The following is a 24,928-nucleotide window of genomic DNA, read 5'->3' on the forward strand; positions in this document are numbered from 1 at the left end:
CCACATGGGAAAAATATATTAAAAATAAAGATTCCAAGACTTACCAAGCGGGAAAGCGACGGCAGACAGGCACATGAACAAAACACACACACAGAATTACGAGCTTTCGCAACTGGCAGTTGCTTCGTCAGGAAGGAAGGAAGGAGAGGGAAAAATGAAAGGGTGTGGGTTTTAAGGGAGAGGGTAAGGAGTCATTCCAATCCCGGGAGCGGAGAGACTTCCCTTAGGGGAAAAAAAGGACAGGTGTACACTCGCACACACACACACATATCCATCCGCACATACACAGACACAAGCAGACATATTTAAAGGCAATTTGCCTTTAAATATGTCTGCTTGTGTCTGTGTATGTGCGGATGGATATGTGTGTGTGTGTGCGAGTGTACACCTGTCCTTTTTTTCCCCTAAGGGAAGTCTCTCCGCTCCCGGGATTGGAATGACTCCTTACCCTCTCCCTTAAAACCCACACCCTTTCATTTTTCCCTCTCCTTCCTTCCTTCCTGACGAAGCAACTGCCAGTTGCGAAAGCTCGTAATTCTGTGTGTGTGTTTGTGTGTTTTGTTCATGTGCCTGTCTGCCGGCGCTTTCCCGCTTGGTAAGTCTTGGAATCTTTATTTTTAATATATATATATATATATATATATATATATATATATATATATATATATATATATAGGGGGTGGCAGGGGGGGGGGAGGGATGCGGCAGGAGCAGGGACACAGAGGAACAACTCTCTCTCTTATGTTTATTTTTTGTGTTGCTATAATTGACTGCTTTATGTGTAGATATAAATTAATAAGTTTGTAAGACCACATAGATTAATTTTTGTTGCTTTTGCCATAACTTTGTGGCATTATTCTAACCTCTTTATTTCTTGATTTCAAATAGGACATTTTTCTGTGAATTTCAGTTCTCAGAGAAAGCTAGTCACAGTCAATTTTTATGTTCATAACAAGAATTATTCCGACACTCATATATGTTAATGAAATGTTAATAATTTAGAATATGGACAAGGTGGATAATGGAAAATGGGAAGGGATAAAAACTGTTAGCGCCAGTAATTGTAAGTACATGTCCTGTTTTTATTGTATGTTCAATTGTGACTTTATTAGTTATTAATTTTTTTCTTATATCTATCAAAAATGAGTAACAGACATTCACTTGTAACAGAATGTCACCGCGTGTAAAGATACTGTTACCAAAATTACAGCAGATTGTGTTGATGAAGTTTCAGAAGTGTAGTTCCCATCTTTTTTTTTTTTTTTCTTTTCTTTTCTCCTCGGCTACTGCCACAAAGTAATGTGTGCACACCAAATGTGCTGCCTCTCTCCTTATCTGTCTCGGAATATACTATTCCTGTGTGACCTAGAAACAAATCATGCTACTCTTTTTGTGAATCACTTAGATAAATTCTTGTCGTCTGGAAAAATAAACCAATAACTCAAGAGGTTCAGTAATAGTGATGGCATTTTGATGAGCTGATCTAGACTTTCATAAGGCTCTTTTACATTCAGAAAGTTACCTTCTATTATTTCTACCATGTAGTGCTCTATTGTCACCATATGGAAGTCTACCTGCATTCAGTAACCACCTTTGGAACATCCATTTCAGAAGCTATTACCTCTGCCACCACGAAAGGTCCCATCACCTTACATGATATAGTTATGCTCTGCAGTCCACCCCACCTTCCTAAAATTATATTCTCTCCATATGCCATGTAAATTCATGGTTTTATTGCCAATTTTATGAAAAAGATAGATAGCTACTCACCATATATTGAAGATGTTGAGCCTCGGACAGGCACAACAAAGGGCTACCAAACACTTAAGCTTTTAAGCTTTTGACTAAAAGATGTTCTTCTGAATTAGACAGCACTCGCACATGCACATTCACACAAATGTAGTTTGGCCTCGTCAGCCAGAGACAGTGGTTATGTGTGTGATAGCTGTATTTGTATGAATGTGTGTGTGTGTTTTGTCTATTTCAGCAGAAGGCCTCCTGACTAAAAGCTTATGTGTTTAGTAGTCTTCTTGTTGTGCCTGTCTGTGACTTAAAATCTCTGCTATATGGTGAATAGAAATCTATCCTTTTCGTAATATTATCATTATTCCATCCTTTTAACAATTTTCTTGTTCATTCTTGCATACCAGTGGGCTGGATGAAAAATACTATCTTTACAGCTTTCATTGACAGATTTTAGAAGTGGATAAGGGAGGAGGGAGCATAGGAAGTATCTTCATGGTGCATGTAGACTGCTGTGGGGGGCTAGGGGTGGTGCAGATGGGACAGGTCTGTCTTCCTTGTCCATTGTTACCCGTGGGAAAAATGATGTGCAGAGGTACCAAAAGCTGAAATGTCTAACATAATTAAAATTTCTAATGGAAGTGCAGAATGATGTTTTGTTATGTCGTAATACCTTAAAAACAGAGGGATGAAACGGTAGTTTGTCCACCTTATAGTGTATGGCAGAACGTACCTTGTCTATCATTGTGTCTCCTCCCACATCCACCTCCACCTCCTCAGTTTCCCCATTCCAATTGTGAAAGGTTTGCAGGATGAACAATTGCTGGGAAGTCTCTGTGTCAGCTCTGTGTCTCTCTAATCTCCATTCATGTTCTTTTCACTAATTATAAGAGGCAGTCAAACGAAAGTGAGGCAGATAGAAAATAAATTGGCCAGGTGTGAGTAGAAGTCGTTCTCTGAGGGTTCCGTACAAATTTAGATATGTGTATAGAGAGTTCATCTATCCTGGGAATAAAGAATCTGGAAGATATCTGCCTGTTATTGACATTGGTACTGGCAAAGATTGGTCCCTGAAATTCCAAAACTTTCCAGAATGTTGTAATTTTAAGTTTGATAACAAATGACAAGAGAAACATGTCGACGGTCATGATGGACCCCATACACCACTGTGGGGTTCAGCTTGCAACTGGCGCTTTCCGTACGAGCCCCCGTGGATAGTCTACTGGTGGAGGCCGGGGTTCCCCCGCTGTGGATTCGCCGCCACCGACTGCTCGCCGACTATGCTGTCCATGTGCATTGCTCACTGGGCCATCCCAATCACCGCTTGCTTTTCCCTACCAGGGTCCTCCCTCTGCCCGACCGGCGACCTAGGTCTGGGCTTTCCATTGCTGTCCGCGTCCAGTCCCTGCTATCGGAACTGGGGTTGTTCCCTCTTCTGCCACCCTTCCGGGTCCGTGCACCCACGCCTCCCTGGTGTATGCCCCATCCGTCCGTCCGCCTGGACTTGGCACGGGAACCCAAGGACTCGGTTCCGCATGTGGCCCTCCGTCGCCGTTTCCTTGCGCTCCTCGCCTCATTTTCAGGCTGTGAGCCTGTCTACACTGATGGTTCCCTGGTGGATGGTCGTACTGCCTACGCTTTTGCTCACGCTGCCCATGTTGAACAACGCTCCTTGCCGGCTGGCTGCAGTATTTTTACTGCAGAGCTGGTGGCCATATTGTGCGCTCTTGAGCATATGCGTTCCTGCTCAGGTACGTCCATCGTCATCTGCAGTGACTCCCTGAGCAGCCTCCAGGCTATCGACCGCTGCTATACCTCTTCTCCTCTGGTATCCTTTATTCAGGAGTCTGTTTTTGCCATTACCCGCTCTGGTCATTCGGTGGTCTGTGTTTGGACGCCGGGTCACGTTGGCATCCCGGGGAACGAACGTGTCGACAGGCTGGCCAAAGGGGCGATTGACGCCCCCTCTTTGGAGATCGGCCTCCCGGCTCCTGATCTGCAGCTGGCGTTACGCCGTAAGGTGCTTGGGATGTGGCATGATGAGTGGCGTAGCCTGACTTCGCCGAATAAACTGCGGGCTGTTAAGGAGATGACCGATGTGTGGCGGTCCTCCCTGCGGGCTTCTCGCAGGGACTCTGTCATCCTGTGTCGGCTCCGCATCGGCCATACCTACCTGACGCATGGACATCTTTTGCGTCAGGAGGATCCCTCCTGTGTCAGTGTGGGTCCCGGTTGACGGTCGCCCACATTTTGTTCGAGTGTCCCTGCCTGCGCACCCTCCGGCAGACTTTTAATCTCCCGGGCACGTTGCCTTTGGTTTTAAGCGACGATGCCTCCATGGCTGACGACGTTTTAAATTTTATCCATGGTAGTCCTTTTTATGGTTCCATTTAGGGGAGTCCTGCCCCTTTCCCTGTCTCTTGTCCTCGAGTCTCTCATTGGTTGCAGATTTTAGTGTGTATTCGGATGGTTGACTCTTTCCCTTTTTTTGTTCTCATGGTCAGTCAACCAGTCTCCGGCCCTCTTCTTTTCTTTCGTTTCTTTCTGTCCGGTGTTCGTCTGTACTCTTCTTGTCTCTAGCGTTCGCTGCCATATTGGTGTTCTTTCAGTGACTGGGGGGAGGGGCGTCTCCTCCCTTGGGGTTTTACCTGCTCCGTCAATTTTCGTCTCGCCTGTTTTTGGAATGGGGGGCTGATGACCTAAGCTGTTTAGTCCCCCTTAAACATCCCAACAACCACCACCAGTGTGCACTGATTTGAAACATCCTGGCAGATTGAAACTGTGTGCCAGATCGAGACTCAAACTTGGGACCTTTGTCTTTAGCGAGCAAGTGCTCTGCCAACTGAGCTATCGAAGCATGACTCATTAACCGTCCTCACAGCTTTTCTTCCACCAGTATCTCATCTCCTATCTTCCAAACCTCACTGAAGCTCTCCTGCCTCCTCCGAAACTTGCAAAAGTAGCACTCCTGGAAGAAAGAATACTGTGGAGAAATGATTTTGTCGCAGCCTAGGGGATGTTTCCAGAATGAATTTTTCACTCTGCAGTGGAGTGTGCGCTGATTTGAAACTTCCTGGTAGATTAAAACTGTGTTTCGCAAGAGAGCTTCTGTGGAGTTTGGATGGTAGGAAATGAGTCTGTTTATGTTGTTTAATATGATATAAATTCTACCTGGTATGTCAATAGTTGTAAGTATCTGTTGACTAAATTAGAATTATTATACAACAGAAAACAAGGTATGTTAATAAAAATTTATTTATTATTGTACATTTTGATATAATTTTTATTATTTGGTGTGTGTAAGCAATCATATTTTTGCACAAAGTGTAAAACCACTTTCTTATTGTCATTCTGTGACCTCCAGCTGGCAGTTTTTTCGAAAGTTTTAAGTAATGTCATCGTACATTTTCCGCAGTTTCATAGAGGAGGCACCAATCATTTAAAAGTCCTTTTAACAAATATTATCTTATTTATACATTTTGTGTTTTCATGGATAAGTCATTAAGCATTCTCTGCCTGTATAAATTGTCTACCCACATCTCTTTAAATTATTCTGCATCTCCTTTGCGTATCAATTTGTGTACTGTCAATCATCTGTGTATTTTTGTAGTGTGGTTGTTTAATTATCCTAGATTTAGGTGCGTCTAATACTACCTGTAGTGGCATTGATTTATTTCTAATTTGTTGTTCTCCTACCCAGCCTCTTACTCTCAGAAATTTCATGTCAGCAGTTTCTATTTTGTATAAAGTTTCTTTTGTAGGTACTTGGCATTCATTCCCATGAACAAGTGCCACTAGACCTGTAGTCTCATAGAAAATTACTCCTGTTTCTGCTCTGTTCTTCAGAGGTTGAATTTTATTCCTAATATATGCGTGAATTTAATTTATTGGTTTAATGTGCAGGAGACTCAAGAAATTGTGATGATTTTAATGGTCATCATCATCATCAGCCATTGAATATCCAGTACTGTACAAAGGCTGCCTCTAAACTTTTCCATGTATTACACGTTTGAATACTGTGAGTTTCCAATACCACCTACACACCTTTTTTATGTCATGATCTTGTCTTTCCTTGGAATCCAGAAAGAACTTCCATTTTCAAATGGGATATTTGTTGGGAATAACTAAAAAATCACAAATAAACAGATGATTAGTAAATACTTACCTCCAGATGTTGAAATTTCAACTACTGACAAAAGACTAATTTAAAAGTAGAGAAAAAAAAGAAACTATACCTAACTTTTGGAAGTGTTAGATCCTTCCTCATGAAGGAAATATGCTTAGTTTGTGAAAGATTTGAAAGCAGGTGCTTGTTACCCAGACCTCAACTTGACAGTGGCACAGTTGTTGCCAGATGGCAGGGAGATAAGGAACTTCATTGGTCCATCTATCTACTTTCCATTCACTTGGCTGTATGTCTTGTACACCTTCATTTAATTTGTTATTAAGGTTGTGGTTTCACTCTAGTCTGTTTGCTGGTCTGTTTCTTTTTTGTTTCCTGTGTCTCAAAGTAAATTCCACTGTACATCTATACTTGAATGGTTTTCATATTAAAACTCTGTCACTCACTGCCATAAGTCAAAATTGGTAGCACAAACTGACTGAAAATTTTCCATTTCCGATACATCAGAAGATTAGCTTTATGTTATTAGAAGTCCTCCATTTTTAATCTTCTGTTTATTTCTTTTGCTATGCATACTACCATTGTCTTCAGCTGCTTTAAATACAAAGACGAATCATTAGTTCTGTGGCATCATTGCTCATTTGCACAATTTTCCTTTCTATATATGTTGACTGTACATTATTTTAATCTTCTTATTATTTATATTCAAATCTACTTTCAATACGCTATAGAAAGTTCTTCCATACATTGCTGGAATTCATCTGCAGTCAGAGGCGAACAGCAAAATACCACCAGTAAGATCAAAATGGTTCAAATATGTGCCATTAACACTCATTGGTTTTCGTTATTCCTATTCAAGGGATCTGAAAACTTCCTCTAGGACATCTGAGGATAGTTTATGTGAAATGGAATATACATACCTGACTCTTCTTTCCACTTGGAATGTCTCACTATTCTGAGAAAGTTTAATTTAATCCATACTATTGATTTTTGGGTATTTGAGATCCAGTGATGGATAAAGACCACCTGTAGAGTTTCAAAGTGCACTATGGTCTTCATCTAAAAGCATACATGTAGCTCCTGCATATTTTCTAATGTCGATCTACTCACCTTCCATTGGGTTATCACCTACCTCTTTTTCGTATTTCATCAAATCCAGCAAGTAATTTCCTTAGCATATCTATGATTTTTACTCCCTTTGTCATAAAAGTTCTAGGACAGGTGTCTTCTTACATAGAAAATTGCACTTACCAGGCAATGATCCTAACTTCTATCGAAGTAGTCCCCTTTCGCTATCTATACACAGTTGCCAATGTTTCTGGAGGCCTTAGAAGCAAGCAGGGCAATTTTCAGCAGTGAAGCTTGTAAGCTCATTTGTCACAGCCCGTTGGATGTCTGCAATATTTTAAGGAAGCTTTCCTCAACTCTCTCACAGTCATACTTTCTTTTCAGATGCCATTTCATTCACAGAAACAATAAACTGGTGATCTACTTGGTAACAGATAAAGCATTATTGGGTCATGCAGTCAGCCCAGTACTAAGAATGCCACAAATCAGGGCAGCGATGACAGATTGCTTGTTGCAAACTTTTCAGGACTTCAATGTGAAGAGAATGCAGTCAACACTGTCTTTGTTCTCGAAGGTTGTTGATAGACTTTTTTTGTGGCTGGTGATCCAGAAATCTGCCACTCAGCACTTTGATGCTTCATGTGAGGGTCATACTGGTAGCTTCAATTTTCATCCCCCACCAATAATCTTTGACAGAAGTTTGGGATCACATCTTGCTCAATCCAGTATTTTAGCAGATATTCTTCATCTTTCCTCTTGCTGATTGTCTATTAGTATGTGAGGGATGAGTTTTGCAATAAGTTTCCGTTTCCTGTATCTTTGCGTAAAATCTTATGACTCACGCACACACACATCATGATTTAAGTTCTTGTGATGTCACATGCACAGTTACATGATGATCTTCTTGCAATAACTGCCTTACATGCTCAATGTTTGCATCGGTGTGTGTTGTAGTTGGGCAACCAGCTCAGGGATCGCCTTGCACAGAGTCTTGCCTTCACAAAATCTTTTGTACCACTAAAAAACACAACTTCTTGAAAGTCCTTCGGCTGCATATTCTTGCTTATTCTTTGTTCATGTTTCACTAGAGGTTTTCCTGAGCTTAATACAGAACTTAATGTTACTCATTGCACTCAGTCAGCGTCCTTTGTATCACCGTAACTAATACGCCAAGAATCCAAATAGTGTGTTGCTGAATGCAGCCCTGCCACCTAGTGAGTCTGCGCGGAAACATGACAAAGGTCATTTCAAGGACACACACACACATACTAGGTAACATGAAAACAACATTTGTTCCTTGCAAACTCATAAATAAAAATGTCTGTCGTGGAACTTTTCTGACAAAGGGAATATATTGTTATGCATACCTGTATAGGTTGTACCAGTGCCTTGTTTCTCAAGAGCTGTTAATGCAGATAAAAGTGACTTAAAGGCCATCTCGAAATCAGTGTAAACTCATTACTCCATTCTGTAATTTCATTTGTGACTTAAAAGTGTTCCACTCTGGTATATTCTGTTTGAAAGCCAGTTGTCTTCATTGCTTGATCAAAATCACAATTTTACTTTGTGGTAGAAGATAATTGTAAATATTTTTTACTTCAGAAGATTTTTTTACTTAGTAGATAGGAGGCTACCAGGTCCATAATTTAGTATATGTTCCCTTCTTCTTTTCTTAGGATGTAGAACAAGCATGCATTGCCACATTTGTGAATAGATTTTCTGTTGAAATGCTATTACCTCCTAGTGTTTTTCCTTTCTTGCACCCCCCCCCCCCGACCCCCCCCGACCCCCCCCCCCCACCCCCAATGGATTTATACACCTAATTTGGCATTACATAATGGTATAAATTAGGATAGACAGCTAGTCACCACATAGAGGAGGAGGAGGTGTTCAGCAGCGGACCTAAAAATAGAATCCGTCAGGGTTTCGACTTCCTCTCGTCGTGCTTGGAAATAAGAAATGTGATCCCCACTGTCCTCCTCAACTCTCTCACAGTCATACTTCGTGGCCCACCCAGTCTGCAAAATATCCTTTTCTGTCCCTATTCCCACCCTGCTACAAAATGTCTCATATTTCCACAAAAGAAAAAAAAATCAAACAGAAAATCCAGGATGGAATGTAACAATATTATGAAAAGGATAGTTGCTACTCACCATACAGCGGAGATGCTGATTTCATAGAGGACAGACAGATACACACACACACACACACACACTCACGCAAATGCAACTGTGAGAGTTGCGTGTGTGTGTGTGTGTGTGTGTGTGTGTGTGTGTGTGTGTTCTATTTTTGACAAAAGCCTTTGTTTACCAATAGCTTATTTTGTGACAGTCTTTTTGTCGTGTCTATCTGCGACTCATCATCTCTGCTATATGGTGAGTAGCTACTATCCTTTCCACAATATTCTTACAATCCTGTAAAAGACCTAGATGCAAGCTCTGTCACACACATCCTACCACTATCAGCTACTCCAGGCCTGTCACTGCCATTTCCTGTCCCTTCAAAGACAGGGCCACCTGTGAAAGGAGCTATGTGGTCTACTAACTGAGCTGCAACCACTTTGTGGCATTCTGCACGGGCTCGTCCACCGACAAGCTGTCGGTCCACATGAATGAACACTGCTGAACTTTGCCCAAGAGACAGACAGACCACCCAGTTTCTGAGCATGCTGCCCAACAAGATTTGATAGACTTCAGTGACTGCTCCACGGTCCATGCCATTCAGATTCTTCCCAGTAACTTCAGCTTTTCTGAATTCGCTTAACAGAACTGTTCTTACAACATATCCTTCATTCTCACAACCTAGTTCCTATCCTCACTTGCCATATTGCCTTCCCTGCTTTCACTTCAGCCTCACACACACCTACCCCACAATGCACCTGCACAGTCCTTTACCCTTCTCTGCTTCTCTTCTTTCCTTCTTTATTACATTCAGTATGGCTTTCCTATGCTGCATCCAGCAACCCACCAACCCGTTCCCATCTCATCCTTGCACACTCCCATCATCTTTCCGAACCCCTACCCTACTATCCCTCCCCCTTCCAGGCCATTGCCTCTTCTGTATCCCCACTATCAATCCCTGCTGAGAATACTACTCACACTAGTAACATCTAAGCACTCAGATGACAGTGGTCATGTGTGTTTGAGCTGTGTGTGTATATGAATGTGTGTGTGTTTTTTCATCTGTTGAAGGATTTTGTAACTTATCCAACAGTCTACTTTTAAATGTGCCTGCAGGGATCCTGTATGTAGTGGGCAGCTGTTCTAATTCATATTTTTCTTCCTGGATTTTCTTTTATTTAATTTCATTATTCATCATCAGCACTAAGTGTTTTTCAACAAACAAGATAGAATGTGGGATTGGAATTCTTTGTGCTGCATCAACTGTGGTGAAATGGAATATTTGGAACCATCAAACACTATGAGATTTATACTTCAAAATGCATTAGGATATGATCAAAGCTGAAGGAGGAGTGGAGGAAGTAATTTTTTTGTAGGATGGGCTAAGGAATGAGACTCAAAGGGATGACAAATTGAATGACATGTTGTACGACTAAGAATAAATGTAATACCGCCCAAGACACATGCAGAAACTGTAGGAGGATATGAAGAATAAATAGGAATTGAGTGGAACTTTTTTTTCCTATTAATATTATGAAAGGGAAAGTTGCTACTCGCCATATAGTGGAGATACTTAGTCGCAGATAGGCACAACAAAAAGCTGTCACAAATAAAGCTTTTGGCCATTAAGGCCTTCTTCAGTCATAGATGACGTGTGTCTGTCATCTATTGTTGACTAAGGCTTGATGGCCGAAAGCTTTATTTTTGACAGTCTTTTTGTTGTGCCTCTCTGCGACTCAGCGGCTCTCCTGTATGGTGAGTAGCAACTTTCTTTTCCATAATATTGTTACATTACATCCTGCATTTTTCATTGTTTGTTTTTTTCCCTAATAAAAAGAGTATTTTATGACAATCAGTTCCAGTGAACAGATTGCATCCCAGAGGCAGCTGCTGAAACAAGTGATGGAAGGATAAGTTGTATTGTTGATTATGGAGAGGTTTATCTCAAATACACCAGTTTACTAGCACTACCTGCACACATTTTTTTGGTGCCTGTCTATCTGAGAAGAAACCATGAGGGCTGTTCTGTAGAATACAACCAGGACACACTAATAGTGTTGCACTTCATTAATGATCTAACATTTTATTTGAATCAGGAGGCAAAATTAATCCTTTTTAAGATGGTAAGGCATTATTGTCAAGCTGAAAAAGAACCATCCACAGGCAAATAGTAAATGAATTTTTTTATTAAAGTTATTAATGGACTAGCTTTAAACTCTGCCATCCATCACATTTACATGGTCTCATTCTTGATGGTTATTCTGCTGTGCACTCCGTTTATTGCTATTTACAAAAAAAATTAGGGCGTGAAAAATAAATGACACCACTAGAGACTACTCGCAAAGTAATCACACTATGATAATTAAAAAAAGAAAACCATATCATAATAAAAAAAAACTATATATCCTGTATACAGTCTGCCTAGATAGTTAGATCACACATATTTGACTGATTGAATATCATTTTTGATAATATATAATAATTCCAATAAAAAAAAAAAAAAAAAAAGCAGGTGTCGACAGATGTGAAAATTACCGAACTATCAGTTTAATAAGCCATGGCTGCAAAATACTAACTCAAATTCTTTACAGACTAATGGAAAAGCTAATAGAAGCTGACCTCAGAGAAGATCAGTGTGGATTCCGTAGAAATGTTTGAACACGTGAGGCAGTACTGACGCTACGACTTATCTTACAAAATAGATTAAGGAAAGGCAAACCTACGTTTCTAGCATTTGTAGATTTAGAGAAAGCTTTTGATAATGTTGACTGGAATACTCTCTTTCAAAACCTGAAGGTGGCAGGGGTAAAATACAGGGAGCAAAAGGCTATTTACAATTTGTACAGAAACCAAATGGCAGTTATAAGAGTTGAGGGGCATGAAAGGGAAGCAGTGGTGGGTAAGGGAGTGATACAGGGTTGTAGCCTATCCCTGATGTTATTCAATCTGTATATTGAGCAAGCAGTAAAGGAAACAAAAGAAAAATTCAGAGTAGGAATTAAAATCCATGGAGAAGAAATAAAAATTTTGAGTTTCGCTGATGGCATTGTAATTCTGTTTGTGACAGCAAAGGACCTGGAAGAGCAGTTGAAAAGAATGGACAATGTCTTGAAAGAAGGATGATATAAGATAAACATCAACAGACGAAATCGAGGATAATGGAATGTAGTCGAATTAAATCACGCGATGCTGCCGGGAATTAGATTAGGAAATGAGAGGATTAAAGTAGTTTTGCTATTTGGGGAGCAAAATAACTGATGATGGTCGAAGTAGAGAGAATATAAAATGTAGGTTGCCAATGGCAAGGAAAGCGTTTTTGAAGAAGAGAAATTTGTTAACATCTAGTATAGATTTAAGTGCCAGGAAGTCGTTTCTGGAAGTATTTGTATGGAGTGTAACCATGTATGGAAGTGAAATATGGACGATAAATAGTTAGGACAAGAAGAGAATAGAAGCTTTCAAAATGTGGTGCTACAGAAGAATGCTGAAGATTTTATGGGTAGATTATATAAGTAATGAGGAGGTATTGAATAGAATTGTAGAGAAGAGAAATTTGTGGCACAACTTGACTAGAAGAAGGGATTGGTTGGTAGGTCATATTCTGAGGCATCAAGGGATCATCAATTTAGTATTGGAGGGCAGCGTGGAGGGTAAAAATCGTAGTGGGAGACCAATACACTAAACAGATTCAGAAGGATGTAGGTTGCAATAGGTACTGGGAGATGAAGAAGCTTGCACAGGATAGAGTAGCATGGAGAGCTGCATCAAACCAGTCTCTGGACTGAAGAACACAACAACAACATTTGATAATAGTTCACTCTTCCGGGTCAACAGCAACACTGCAGCCATTGTTGGTATGGGAACCTTTACATTAACCATAGCTTGGATGAAAGATTTTTGTTGTGTCTTGCATCTGGTACACAATAGTAGTAAATGTTTCATGTCCCCGTCTTCATTGCATATGTCACATAATGTAGATTCCTTCAATCATATTCCTTCAAACCTACTCAGAGCAGGTGGTTTGGAAATTCTACTATGATTTAGGCACACGGTTTTAATTGTTGTCATGAGTCACCTGCTTCTATTCCAATTTGTAAACCAAGGAAATGATGTTTTTTCTCAGATTACAGCTGGATGGGGAGCCCTTTTTGGCATCTCACTTTTTCATTGATGAAGCTCAAATCTTACAGATTTGTACTGACAAAACTACTCGATCTACTATAAATGTACTTTGCCAGTTATAAATAGGATAGAAAGTTCGAAGAACTTAGGTGTGCATATTGATGAAAATGTAAACTGGATAAGCCGTATAGTAGAGCTTGTTCATCACTTGAACTACACTGCTTACAAAAAATTTTGGAATGCTTGTAAAGTTTTATCACTTTCTTAAGTTCTGTGGCACTCAACATCTTAACTGGAGAAATGTGATGTCTCCCCAACATAGATTACTCTCAAATAATGTTATGCAATTCAGCATAATCTAACTTGTTCCAATCATTGTTTAGTTGAAACCATTGCTTCACATTGATAATTGCTGGTTTTTTGTTGGGTATTTCTTTTCTTTCAGTTTATTCATACTTGTCACATCTTTTACTTTTTACATAAGAATTGACCATTGTTCCTTTGTTTGTCTGTACTTCATTTTCTAAGCTTCTGAACTTGTTATTTAATTTAATGTGATACACGTCCTCATTCTTAAATATTTTCTGCATTTCTGAGTCCCTCTCTGATGAATCTGTTTCTTTTTGATTTCATGTATTTTTGCTCTTCATTGAATGAGTCCATAATTACTTGTTTTTTTAAAAGTGGCATAGGACTGTCAGAACCTGTACAATTTCTGTTTTGTTTGATAATGTATAGGGAGTCTTATTTTTAGTTCCAATTGTTGGTTCTTGCCAAGCCCATATTATGTTTGTTTTTTTGTGACATAATATGTTAAGTTCTTCCATATGGACCTTCTTGGCAAATTCTGTGACCCCTGTTGCGCTTGATATCATATTAAAAGTTTCCCACTGAAGAAACAGTCTTTTAATTTTGATCATATTTTGTCTTTGAAATCTGTGATTATTGACTTGCAATGAGATTTTCTGTCATTAGTCATCATCTGTAATTTTTTTTTATTTATAGAGGTCTATCTCATCATCGGAAATCATATACTTGAATAGACTTGAATCAGACTAGTGGAATATTTTTTATTTATTATTATAAAAGCCGTGCTGTTCTACCCAAGATTACGTCATTTTTGTAATTTTGTTTTTAATTTATTTGTTTACATTAAAGATGACGTTTCATAGCAAGTCACATGCTTGATATCAATTCTGTTATGTCTTCAGTTTTTCACTACACTTCTCATAACTTGGCATTTGATGTAAACCTGTCTTTGGATCTGTAATTTATTACTTCCAAATAAAATGTGGTAGAAACATTGAATGTCTTAATTTTATTATTGATTTAGCCAAACATTGTGTAGCGAGGTGGGCTGCAGAAGTAGGTGGTCACAGGCCATGCCATGAAGCTGCTACTTCCAGTGCTCTTGTACCTGGGACAGAATACCATTGTCCTGGGATTTCACATGTCAGCGTGGTCTTCGACAACTATAATCATAGTAAACTAGCTTGTCAGGACCTAAAGAGACTGGCAAGACATGTGAACAATGCTAAACCTCAGCAGAGCTATGCTCACAGCAGTGTCAGCTCACAATTAAGTAATTCTAAATCTTGTAGTTTGGGATCAGCGTTAATTCACATGATAATCATGTGTAAGGAGAAACCTCTTCTCAGTTATGTCACTTAAGAGTATGTCATTCTTTGTGTAATTTATAATACACGCAGACTGTAGGGTAGCAAACTATGCCTCACCACGTTCACTGCATTGTGGATTGATTAGCAGCCCATCCATATTTCTTCCCAGTAGAACAATTCATCAATAGTTACCTTATGGTTACTAACTACTGTGTGGTATGACTGTCTGATTTGGACATTGGGAATTACTGTGCCAGTTTCCTTAATGCTTACTGAGATAGAATTAATGATTCTCCTCCCATCTCTATGAGCCACCCTCTGAATCTACTTCTTAAAGATAAGTAATAATGTAGGGAAAGACAGATTGCTACTTACCATAAAGAAGACATGCTAAGTTGCAGACAGTCACAATTAAAAGGCACTTACATGAAGCCTTTGGCCACAGCCTTCATCAGCAAAAGAGAAACTTGCACCATTCATACACACAAGCAAGAACTTCTCAGGCACACATGACCGCCAACTCCAGCATCTCAGGCCGGAATGCAACTATCATGTGAGATGCAAGGTGTGGAGGGGGCAGGAGGGGGGGGGGGGGGGTGGATAGTAATGTACAGGTGGGGAGAGAGACGAACTCTGTCTGGTTCGCTTCAAAGCAGTAGCAGTTGTGGGTTAGTATAAAGTTAGTATGGTATATGAGGAATGAGTTAGTGAGCTTGGAGTCTGAAGGATGTTGGGAAAGCTAGTGTTCAATGACAGTAAGGCGATAGGCATGAGGGATGTTGGTGTATAGGGAGGTGATATCAACAGTGATGTGTAGGGATCCAGGAGATGAAGGGATGGGGATGGTGGAGAGTCGGTGAAGAAAGTGGGTGTTGTCTTTGACATGGGAGGCTAGATAATGAGCAATTGGTTGGAGGTGTTGGTCAATGAGGGACAAAACTCTTTCAGTGGGGACACAATAACTAGCCACAAAGGGGCATCAAAGATTGTCAGGTTTGTGGATTTGGGAAGCCTACTTGTCACTGTTGACACCACCTCCCTATACACCAACATCCCTCATGTCCATGGTCTTACCACCATTGAACACTACCTTTCCCTACATCCTTCAGGCTCCAAACCCACGAACTCATTCCTCATACAGCTTAATAACTTTACCCTAACTCACAACTACTTCTCCTTTGAGGGAAGGTATACAAACAGATCCACAGCACAGCCATGGGCACCTGCATGGCACCCTTCTATGCCAACCTTCTTATGGCCCATCTGGAGGACACATTCCTAGCCTCCGACAATGCCAAACTTCGGTCTGGTTCAGGTTCATTGACGATGTCTTCATGATCTGGACTCAGGACCAAGGAAGCCTTTCTTTTTTGATTCACAGGCTTGACATCCTTCTCTCCCATGTGCTTCACGTAGTCCTCCCCAACCGAGCATTGTTGACCTCCTTCTCTCTGATGGCTCCATCCTCAGCTCTGTCCACATTAAACCCACCAACCACCAACAGTACATGCATTTCAACAGCTGTCATTACTTCTACGCCAAAAAATCCTTCCCATACAGCCTGGACAACAGGAGAAAGCATATCTGCAATGACAAGAACTGGCTTGCTCAGTATGCTGAGGGTCTCACCAAGGTCTTCACAAATAGACACTATCCCCTGAGATCTAGTCCACAAGCAGATCTCGCATGCTGCGTTCTGTCATCTAGGAACTCTTCAATCCAATCACACAATTGGTCTGATAGTCCACATGCTCTTACTTTGTTCATTAAACAACTGTGGGGAACTGTATCGAACGCCTTGCAGAAGTCAAGAAACATGGCATCTACCTGGGAACCCGTGTCTATAGCCCTCTGAGTCTCGTGGACGAATAGCACGAGCTGGGTTTCACACGATCGTCTTTTTCAAAACCTATGCTGATTTCTAGTCTCCAGAAAAGTCATTATACTCGAACATAATACATGTTCCAAAATTCTACAACTGACGACATTAGAGATATAGGTCTATAGTTCTGCACATCTGTTCAATGTCCCTTCTTGAAAACGGGGATAACCTGTGCCCTTTTCCAATCCTTTGGTACGCTACACTCGTCTAGAGACCTACGGTACACTGCTGCGAGAAGGGGGGCAAGTTCATTCGTATACTCTGTGTAAAATCGAACTGGTATCCCATCAGGTCCAGCAGCGTTTCTCTTTTGAGCTATTTTAATTGTTTTTCTATCCCTCTGTCATCTATTTCAATATCTACAATTTTCTCATCTGTGTGACAATCTAGAGAAGGAACGACAGTGCAGTCTTCGTCTGTGAAACAGCTTTCGAAAAAGACATTTAGTATTTCAGGCTTTTGTCTGTCATCCTCTATTTCAGTACCATTTTGGTCACAGAATGTTTGGACATTTTGTTTTGATCCACCTACCGCTTTGACATAAGACCAAAATTTCTTAGGATTTTCTGCCAAGTCAGTATATAGAACTTTACTTTCGAATTCATTGAACACCTCTCGCATAGCCCTACTCATACTACATTTCGCTTCGAGTAATTTTTGTTTTTCTGCAAGGCTTTGGCTATGCTTATGTTTGCTGTGAAGTTCCCTTTGCTTCCACAGCAGTTTTCTAACTCGGTTGTTGTACCATGGTGGCTCTTTTCCATCTCTTACGATCTTGCTTGGCACATACTCATCTAATGCATATTGTATGATGGCTTTGAACTTGATCCACTCATACTCAACAGGCTTACACAAGTACTGTAACTTTCAGTAATTTTTTTTCATTAAAACTTATTTTACTGTAAACTGTTTTGATGCAGACTCAATTAAACATGGTTTTCACTTTCACGGTGTGTCACAATAAGAACACAGATAATATGTTTCTTCGGTGACATATCAACTGTTTCTGTTACGACATGCAGTCTGGTGACATCGTGACTTCGGTTGTCTGTACATTATGTTTTATATGACACTTGTATATATTGCTTCTGTGTGTTTGTAAAGCTTAATTTGAGTTTCTGTTTCTTAGGGCACTGGTGTGCCTAAGGATCAAAATCTACAGTTGGCACTGGCTTTGTCAGTGTCAATGAAAGAGGCAGAACAATTAGAGTTAGAGAAAGAAGAAGATGCATTAATTGAAGCTGGTTTGGGAGAAGAAGTAATGGAGAGGCAGAAAAGCTTATTAGAGAAATTCGGTTTCACAAGCTCAAAACCACCATCATTGGATCCTGCAAATCCCAGAGCAGGTACGATACATCAGTAGCATTTTATGATATAGCTTTGTTATTAATACTGTATTAAAATTAAAGTGTAATAGAAAAACTTTAGTGGCAGGAAGCCTTATCTTCAACATTATAGTATTATTACTTCTTAATACTGGTTACCACAGAGGTGACTTTGTTTTGATGTGAATCATGTTCATGTATGGAATCTTTGGAGTATTCATTTGTGTTTCATTAGCAGACTGTTACTGGATAATCCAGTCAGCTGTTTTATTGGCATACTGTATATTGTTCACATTAATGTTTTGAAATTATTCAATTTCATCTTCAGATGTGCTTATAGCCGCCCAACTCAGACTAAAACACTGAAGTACTTAAAGAGATTCAAAACATAACAACATTGAAAATAAGTTGTGTTGTTGTAAACCTAAAATATGCCACTTTTTATGTGTTTTTACTAAGTCTTATTAGCACTTTGTTCACTTATTTGTTGAAACTTAAGACAGTTCCTGTTGGGGTTCTAACACTGTCAGAATTGTTGTCTTGTATGTACAGCACTCAAAGTGTGACATATTTTGTTTTAATGTATTATATATTTTGTATATTATACATTTTAGTAAATTTGTTGAATAGGCTAGAGCACTCAAAGTGAACATTTGACAGATATGGAAAACAACATGGCAACTAAGGAAAACAACACGGCAACTAAGGCATCATATTGTTGAAAATTTACTACACTCGGAAAAAATAGTTCAATTGCAAATATTATTATCAAATATATATATAAATAAGATAAATGTTTCTTGTAAGTAAATGCACATTGAGTGTCTTAAAAACAAGTTCTGCAGCTGTAATAGACATCATGACTCACAGTTTGAACTAAAAAAATATTGATCATAAGTAAATTATAGTTAGAATTGGGAAGAAATGTATATAACTCAAGTGAAGACTGTGCTACACAGATTTAGTTTTTATTAGTAAACCAAAAAGGACTTGACACGGAGAACAACTATTTGTTGCAAGGAAACAAATTTAGTGACGTAAAACAAAAACAAAAAATATGCAGCTGTAATGGAGATCACAATACACAATGTGAACTAGAAAAATATTTCAAACATGGAAACTACAGGTAGGAATATCAACAATGTAGGAAAAGACAGATTGCTACTTACCATAAAGAAGACACATCAAACTGTAGACAGGCACAATTAAAAGACGCTCACATAAAGCTATTGGTCTCAGCCTACATCAGTAAAAGAGGTGCACGCACACGCATGCGTGCCCCCCCCCCCCCCCCCACTCCCCCCCCCTCCACACACACACACACACACACACACACACACACACACACACACACACACACACACACACACACACATATATACACACATACACAAAAGCAAGCCCCATCTCAAGCACACCCGCCTGCCAACTCCAGCATCTGAGACCAGTATGCATTCTGGCCAGAGAAGCTGGCATTGGCAGCTGTGTGTGCGTAAGGTGTGCTTGCTTTTGTTGTGTGTTGGGAGGGGGGGGGGGGGGGGTAAGTAACAACCTGTATTTTCCTACATTTTTGGTATTCCTACCTAGAAAAATATTTGTCATAAATAAATTGAAGCTGGAGACTGTTGTACACAGCTTCAAATATAAGCTACTTTGAAAGAAAACAGGTTGAGTGCCTCATTTAAAAGCTGTACAGCTGTAGTGGATACACTGATAAACAATACGAACTAAAAGTAAAATATGTATCTTGAAGAACTCAAAACTAATATAAAAAAATGCACTTTAGCTAAATAGTGCAAGTGGAGATTGTGATATGCAGTTGTGAATAAACTAGTGACCCATCCTGGCTTGACATAGGTAACTCCAAGTATCTACAGCTGGACAACTTGTCTGGTGTAACGGTCATTAAAACTGCTCTTATCAGCTTAATAGATACATCCTGCATTACAGGTCAATTTGGAAATCAGTAGGAAGTTACACTGGCCTCCCAGTATTGGTACCCTGTGCTGACTCTTGGTAGCAGAAGCTCGCACTGCCTCCAGGTAACAGTAGCTTTTGCTGGCCTGGTGCTGCAGTCGTTAAGCTTTATGTTATTCCTAGCATTTATGCTGTTCAGCAATGGATGACAATGACATTTTCACAGTAGTAGTGGACTTTAATTCATCGTAGTTCAGCCAGTTTGCACAAAATGTTTATAATTTATACACACAAATCTTCCTTTGGAATCAGTCTGTTAGTGAAAATCATATCAGAATTCTGAAGTTGTTCCTGAGATTAGCCCAAATATACAGACATAAACCACATCAGAGGACTTTAATTTGTATATTTATAGGCAGAAGAAGGTAAAAGATGGATGTATCAGCAGTATATGGAAACAGTTGCCACACAATAACTTTAACAATTTATTGAAAAGAAAATTAACTAGGTGTCTTAAAAGAAACTCAAGCTGTAGTGGGAACGAGACAATATTTTGTTTCTCTTATGCAACAAAAATTAAAAGTATAATTTCTATGGGGGGATTGGAATTTAAAATGCACTCCATGAGTGAAATCATAGCAGCTCTTAGCATTATGTCACTAGTGAAAGCCAGCAGTTAGTACTGTAAATTCCTCTTGAGCCCATTCATGTTGAAAATTTTAAAATTTTCCTACTGAATTGAATGTTTAAACAAATTTCAGGCTTGCAGCTTGTTGCCATTCCATGATATTTTGACTGGGCACCTGCCAGTTATCCTTATGTGAGCCATCAAAGACTGACAAGATGTCCTCCAATCAACAATATATGGCATGCTGGGATTATTCTGCTCATGCGTCAAAATCAAGTTGACAAACAGGCCACATTTCCCGATTGCAGTCCTCTCGCTAGTGACACTGCAGATCTCAGCTGTCCTCTGGTTTACTGCTCACTGTGGCCATCGATTCAGTCTGTCATCTTCAATTAGAGCAAATCATGGAGATGTTGGAGTTTCACTCACTGTCTAAGTGCTAGTTGCTGTCACAGTTCATGAAATTTTCCTCTAGGTGGACCTGTAGGGATTCTTTAACAACGAAGTCCCAAAGGTCAGGATCATTGTTTTCTCATACTCTGTTAAATGTCCGCAAGAAATACAGTTTTTAGCAATAGTGGACTTACTTGGTTGCAAAAGTTGATTGCATCATTGGTGTTCAGTGCAGTGTTCTTCCACATTGTGTGTGTTCTGACCTACGTAAGCCATACCACATTGGCAAAGTATTTCGTAAATTCCAGCCTTCCACAATAACAAGCTGTCATTCAGTGATCCCAGGTCTGCAATCTTAGGTGGTGGACAGAAAACCACTTTCACCTGAAATTTATGGAGTGTTCTTGCTATTTTAAACAAAATGTTGCACACAGAAAGAACAAAAGCTAAAGATTTTGTAAGCATGTTCTTCTCTTTATCCACTTCCTGGTTTTTTGTTTTAATTGATAGTGCCCTGCTAATCTGCCGGGTAGAATATCCATTTTGCCTGAATTCTGTCTTTAAGTGTGTGAGCTCTTAAGGCAAACTATCTAGATCTACTATGTGAGCTCTGCATACAAGTGTTTTACGCACATTCATAGTTTGCAACGGGTGATGACAATTTGATACTTGCAAATACAAATCAGTATGAGTAGGCCTATGATAAACTAAATACCCCAGAGGACTGTCAGTCTTCCATCCAACTAGGACGTCCAAGAAAGACAATTAATCATCTTCCTCTATTTACATAGTGAACTGAATGTTGTTACGAATGGAGTTGAGGTGATGAAGAACTCATTTTTTTTTATTTTCTCCATGAGGCCACACTATGGAAGTATTGAAACTTGTCAATCCTGGCCATTTTATATTTCATGTTTCATTACAATTTTATTACCCGTAGTGTAGAACCAGTCTTATTTTTAATGTGCTGCTACGACTAAACTTTGTTTCACTGAACTTGCCTCTTATGCAAGTACAAGTTATTGCATATGATTATTATTAGTATATCCAGTTTTTGTTCAAACTGTGTCTAAAATTCTAAAATGAATGTGATCTGAGAATGGTTACATTGACATCTGTAACTAGTCTAGTCATCATATTTTAATTTTTGTATGTGTATGTCACCTAAGCACTAAAAAAAAAAAAAAATTACATACTCATGTAAACCAATCACAAGGATTGGCTAACTAATGAGAGGGGAACATATGAACATAAATATTCTGCAAAATAGCATTTATTCAGTTTCAGTTTAACTGAGTGCATGTTCAGTTAGAAAAAAATTGTTAGTTAAATTTTTGACATATTTGCGATTGCTATCCTAGTACAGGAAAAATATTTAATTAGTAGCATGCCTTTCTAAAGTCTGCTGTCAAAAACTTAACAGCCTAATTCTACTGAACTCTGCTACTGGAGTCCTTATTACTACTTCCATCTTGACCGCAGAACATTCAATGTTTTCCCCACATTTATTTAATATAGATGAAATGGCCAATATCTTGCCATTTGTTGACCATACGACTACACACTGCTCCAAGCCTATGCTTGTTCCTTGCTGCCCCCAAGTCATCTCTAGTCTCTCACTACCAATCTTCTCTCCTGATTATTTTCCGTACCTCCTTCAGTAATTATGTACTTACCTTTCCTAAGAGTAAACTCTTCCCATTGGCTCCCTTGAAATGTTTCGCACTATTTTCTAACATTGTTGAACAAGTTCTTATACTGTGCATTTGGGAAGAAATCAGTGTCGAACTACATTCCCTTGTTTAGATCCCCTCAACTGGTGTTATTATTTTGGCAGCAAAATTCGTCAGCCGTGGTTAGTATTATTCTGGATAACTATTATCATATTGTAAATCCCATGACTGAAGCCGCTACTCGTGAGTTGACTGGAACATCAACAAGTCTTCTAGCCAGTTTAACTTGTAGTACCTGCTGAAGCTCTTGCAACAGGTGTTATTTGAAGGAAATAGTCATTCCACCTCGTTTCCAATTCTCACTGCACATACACTTCTGAAATCTATATTCTATTACTTCATCTCGTATATAATAAAATGACAATATTATGTAAAGGATAGATTGCTACTCACCATATGGCAGGAATACACTCCTGGAAATGGAAAAAAGAACACATTGACACCGGTGTGTCAGACCCACCATACTTGCTCCGGACACTGCGAGAGGGCTGTACAAGCAATGATCACACGCACGGCACAGCGGATACACCAGGAACCGCGGTGTTGGCCGTCGAATGGCGCTAGCTGCGCAGCATTTGTGCACCGCCGCCGTCAGTGTCAGCCAGTTTGCCGTGGCAAACGGAGCTCCATCGCAGTCTTTAACACTGGTAGCATGCCGCAACAGCGTGGACATGAACCGTATGTGCAGTTGACGGACTTTGAGCGAGGGCGTATAGTGGGCATGCGGGAGGCCGGGTGGACGTACCGCTGAATTGCTCAACAAGTGGGGCGTGAGGTCTCCACAGTACATCAATGTTGTCGCCAGTGGTCGGCGGAAGGTGCACGTGCCCGTCAACCTGGGACCGGACCGCAGCGACGCACGGATGCACGCCAAGACCGTAGGATCCTACGCAGTGCCGTAGGGGACCGCACCGCCACTTCCCAGCAAATTAGGGACACTGTTGCTCCTGGGGTATCGGCGAGGATCATTCGCAACCGTCTCCATGAAGCTGGGCTGCGGTCCCGCACACCGTTAGGCCGTCTTCCGCTCACGCCCCAACATCATGCAGCCCGCCTCCAGTGGTGTCGCGACAGGCGTGAATGGAGGGACGAATGGAGACGTGTCGTCTTCAGCGATGAGAGTCGCTTCTGCCTTGGTGCCAATGATGGTCGTATGCGTGTTTGGCGCCGTGCAGGTGAGCGCCACAATCAGGACTGCATACGACCGAGGCACACAGGGCCAACACCCGGCATCATGGTGTGAGGAGCGATCTCCTACACTGGCCGTACACCTCTGGTGATCATCGAGGGGACACTGAATAGTGCACGGTACATCCAAACCGTCATCGAACCCATCGTTCTACCATTCCGAGACCGGCAAGGGAACTTGCTGTTCCAACAGGACAATGCACGTCCGCATGTATTCCGTGCCACCCAATGTGCTCTAGAAGGTGTAAGTCAACTACCCTGGCCAGCAAGATCTCCGGATCTGTCCCCCATTGAGCATGTTTGGGACTGGATGAAGCGTCGTCTCACGCGGTCAGCACGTCCAGCACGAACGCTGGTCCAACTGAGGCGCCAGGTGGAAATGGCATGGCAAGCTGTTCCACAGGACTACATCCAGCATCTCTACGATTGTCTCCATGGGAGAATAGCAGCCTGCATTGCTGCGAAAGGTGGATATAGACTGTACTAGTGCCGACGTTGTGCATGCTCTGTTGCCTGTGTCTATGTGCCTGTGGTTCTGTCAGTGTGATCATGTGATGTATCTGACCCCAGGAATGTGTCAGTAAAGTTTCCCCTTCCTGGGACAATGAATTCACGGTGTTCTTATTTCAATTTCCAGGAGTGTATATGGTGAGCAGCTATCTATCCTTTTCATTATATTGTCAGTACTCCAACCTGGATTTGCCTTTGTTTGATATAGTAAAATGAGGTATTCTTGATGTTTCAAGATATTTCTACTTATGTAACCATTTTCTTGCCCTGTTTTGCTTGAGGTTGTCACTGAATAGTTACACTAACATGTATAAGTTTTGTACTTGTTTGGTAAAGTATTATTTGGGCAGCTAACCCCTTTATCATCATGAACACTTTCCTTTACTTTTAAACTTTATCATCGTGAACACTTTCCTTTACTTTTAAACGTGCAGTACTGTTGATGAACAATATCGTCTCTGACAATGTTCTGTACATAAACAGCGCAAAGTTCATAATTAGTAACAGTGCAGTGTTTTTTTTTTTTTTCACGTCTGTGTATTTGCTTCGGTATCAGT

The 24,928-nt window shown here is 40.4% G+C and overlaps 1 protein-coding gene across 3 annotated transcripts in view; it reads left to right on the forward strand.

The window, feature by feature from the left end:
* LOC126279033 (uncharacterized) overlaps positions 1-24,928 on the forward strand; it is a 158,263-nt gene that overhangs the window by 49,191 nt on the left and 84,144 nt on the right. For all 3 annotated transcript variants that reach the window (XM_049979430.1, XM_049979429.1, XM_049979431.1), the window contains exon 4: positions 17,807-18,023. In XM_049979430.1, the coding sequence (XP_049835387.1) occupies positions 17,807-18,023 (217 nt within the window). The remainder of the gene's footprint in view (positions 1-17,806; positions 18,024-24,928) is intronic.

Source organism: Schistocerca gregaria, chromosome 6 (assembly GCF_023897955.1).
Source record: "Schistocerca gregaria isolate iqSchGreg1 chromosome 6, iqSchGreg1.2, whole genome shotgun sequence".
In the NCBI taxonomy this organism is placed as follows: domain Eukaryota; kingdom Metazoa; phylum Arthropoda; class Insecta; order Orthoptera; family Acrididae; genus Schistocerca; species Schistocerca gregaria.